Raw genomic sequence first — 3,107 nt, forward strand, 5'->3', positions numbered from 1 at the left:
CAGTCTTTGTTTATGCAGCTGCTACACATTGCACCCTCCACCCTGTGCCTCAGTGAGCATGTTATCTACTTATTAGAACTGAAAGTTCTCTCATCACTGTATCTAGACTTAGCCTTTGTTGCTGAAGTTTCTCCATGTTTCTTCTGCGGTGCTGTAGCCACAGATAAATCTTGTGGTTAGCTCAGTGTATTTTATTCGCATAACACAAGATAGATATGGAAGAGGAGAAATAAAGCATTTCTGCTAGGGGTCACTGAGACAAAGCTGGATATCTGCTTTTGCTCTGCAGAGAATGGATTGACTCATAGGATCCAATCACAGTCTAGCTATTAATTTTTAAAGATTTTTAATGGGAGGAAAGAAAAAGCATTTGGGAATAACTTTGTCCCCTGGAACATACTCATCCTTTTAGCACAAGTGTTAGAAAGCAGAGAGCTGCAACTTGAAACAGCCCACCCTAATCTAGACATAGACCATCACATCCCACAGAAGTCAGATGCCATCAGGAAAGGCACCTGCAAGCATGTGCTAAAGGACTACATTAACAAGATGTGCTTGCTCACATACTTCATATATCAATGTAATAAGGCATCAGAAAGTTCCAGAGCAGCTCAGGTCTGATGTGGAGCTAGACATGTTCCTGCTTTTCTGCAAGGTGTGGGTAGGGGCTTGAATGCTCAGAGCTGTGTTCTGATCACAGGGTCTTCATCAGTCTTCAAGTATTTTTCATTTACAGGCTCCTTGAGTGCCCAGTCATGGAGGAGGCTGTAGTCATAGTGCTCCTCATCCACTCGTTTTAGAAAGGCCAGTCCAGAAATAGCTTGCCACTCTCTGAGAGATGGGATACGGATTTCCTTTACATTTTCACTCCCTGGGACAAAGCCAAAGAACTTCCTTACATGCTGCATGGCATAGAGCCTGGAGTGCTGGTCTGTTGCTTCATCAAAGAGCTCCTGCTCATTATGGACATAGCTGCTCCAGTATCTGAAATGTAGAAAACTGAGTGGGGAGAAACAGCTTGCCAGGCAGTAAGACAGGAAGACAGTGATAACTACCACAGCAATCAGAAGCCAGCCAGCCACCTTACAAAGAAACAGAAAAGAAAAAAAAAAAAAAACCAAACTGTTACAGCTGAAAATACTCACAGTATTTCTGAGCATCAGAAAATCCATAAGACATCTTTACTTGCTTTTCCTGAGTAATAAGGTTAATAAGGTATAAGCCTGGTAAGGGTCTGTTGTCATCAAACCCAGTCCCTGCCTACTCGTCCTGGTTTCAGCTGGGAAAGAATTAATTTTCTTTCTAGTAATCGCTGTGACAGGCATGTCAATAATGCATATTGGTTTAGTTGTTGATAAGCAATATTTATACTCCCTGAGGACTCTTTTCAGCTTCCCATAGAAGCTGAGAAAGAGCATAGACAGAACAATAGGACAGCCAATGGAATATTCTGTACCACAGACATCATGCTCAGTATATAAATGGGGGTTGGCCAGGGAGGTGGGGAAATCCACAATTGATGCTCAGGAAGGTATCAGTTCACCAGGTGGTGAGAATGACTTGTGTTGTTATTGTTATTTTTCCCTTTTCTGTTACTGTTGTATTAAACTGCCTTTATCCCAACCCACAAGTTTTTTTGCTTTCCCTTTCCCCTCCTTTTCTCCCTACCCTTCTGGGGGGAAGGGCGAGAACTGTAAAGTGGCTGCCATCTGGGGTTAAACCATGACACTACTGGAGGTAGCCATGTAGCAAAGTCGCTTCCTTCTGTCAAGTTTAAGGAAGTTCTGTTGCATAACTTGTTAATGATTTTGCTTCCACAACTATTATTGTGAGAAGAGAAGCCACCTAATTCCTAGCTTAGCATAGTTTATAGCCTGTTTAAAACCAATTTTCTCTGAAGTGACAACTTAATGTTCCCCCTTTTATCCAGTGTGTGAGCTTTTAGAATTATGTCTGATCTAAAACCAAGCTTCTGATTTGGTTTAAATGGAGCTCTCACAGCCTGGGCCCCTGGGTCACATGTTTCTTATGCTTGAATAAAGAAACTTCATACCCTCCCTGGCCCTTGAGCTTCTATTTGTTTTACTTGATGGTATTTTTTAAGATACTAGGCAAGGAAAAATATATCCTCCAGTAACAGGAGACAAATGGAACAACCAGACATAGTAATTTATATACCTAAAGTTCAGTTCCACTTACAGGAACAAAGCAGGCTTCAAAACATGCAGAGATTTGGCACTTAAGACAGAAGATACTGATCCTGTTTTATCCTAACACTTGGCCTGCTGAATTAAGTCTAGCTCTCATCATTAGATCCACAGACAACAGAAGCAATGAGTTACTCACTTGTGACTGGTATCGCAGTAGGAGAATCACTTCATCTCTTGCTCGGGTCAGCTCTGGAGGAACTAACTGACTGCATGGAAACGCAGCTAATGTCCTTCTGCGTTCACTAGCAGTAATGTTAGCATTAGCCCCATAATAATGCACAGAGACGTACTCACTCATGGCACAGACATAATATGAACCATTTATCAGGGTGACTGCTAGCCACGTTACTGGAGCAACCAGGGCTCTCCCAGTGATGCTGCACAAGACGAAGCAGATCAGTTTGCATTGCAGTAACCGGTTTGGTGTAGTCTGTTCCTGAAGAGGAGACCTTTTGCCTGTAACCAGCCTCCAAGTCTGGTTATTCAAGGCATAGCCAACAACCAGGAGGATCAGTGCAGGAACTCCTAGGAAAGCCAGCCCATAGATAAGGTTCTGCCCAACATGACAGGGACAGCTAAATGTAAAAAAAGAGAATAGTTGCTGCCCACCAATTGTCAATATTGCAATTATAGCATTAGCAATAACAACCTCTTTGCCTTTTAGAAAAGTTAACCACTTTGGAAGGAAAGTCATTTTAGGTCTTACTCTTTATCAGATGCTTTTGCTTTAAGTCAATACTACCTTTTAGTTATATTTAACTAATGTTAATGGCAGAGTAGAACAGAAAAAACTCCAACAGCTTAAAGAAAACCCAAAACCAAACACACACAAACAAAAAAACACCCAAACACAACCCTCCAAAAACCCTACTAGTCTTTTTCCTCCTGCTAATTTTT

The 3,107-nt window shown here is 41.8% G+C and overlaps 1 protein-coding gene across 1 annotated transcript; it reads right to left on the reverse strand.

Moving 5' to 3' along the window:
• Nucleotides 1–677: 677 nt before the first annotated feature.
• Nucleotides 678–2,904, reverse strand: CALHM4 (calcium homeostasis modulator family member 4; the record flags this gene model as incomplete). Its single annotated transcript, XM_082481110.1, has 2 exons — nucleotides 678–1,082; nucleotides 2,347–2,904. The coding sequence occupies 2 exons, from the start codon at nucleotides 2,902–2,904 to the stop codon at nucleotides 678–680; spliced, it is 963 nt and encodes a 320-aa protein (XP_082337236.1).
• Nucleotides 2,905–3,107: the final 203 nt, after the last annotated feature.

The sequence above is a fragment of the Vanellus vanellus genome (genome assembly GCF_965231255.1).
Source record: "Vanellus vanellus genome assembly, chromosome: 3".
Lineage (NCBI taxonomy): Eukaryota > Metazoa > Chordata > Aves > Charadriiformes > Charadriidae > Vanellus > Vanellus vanellus.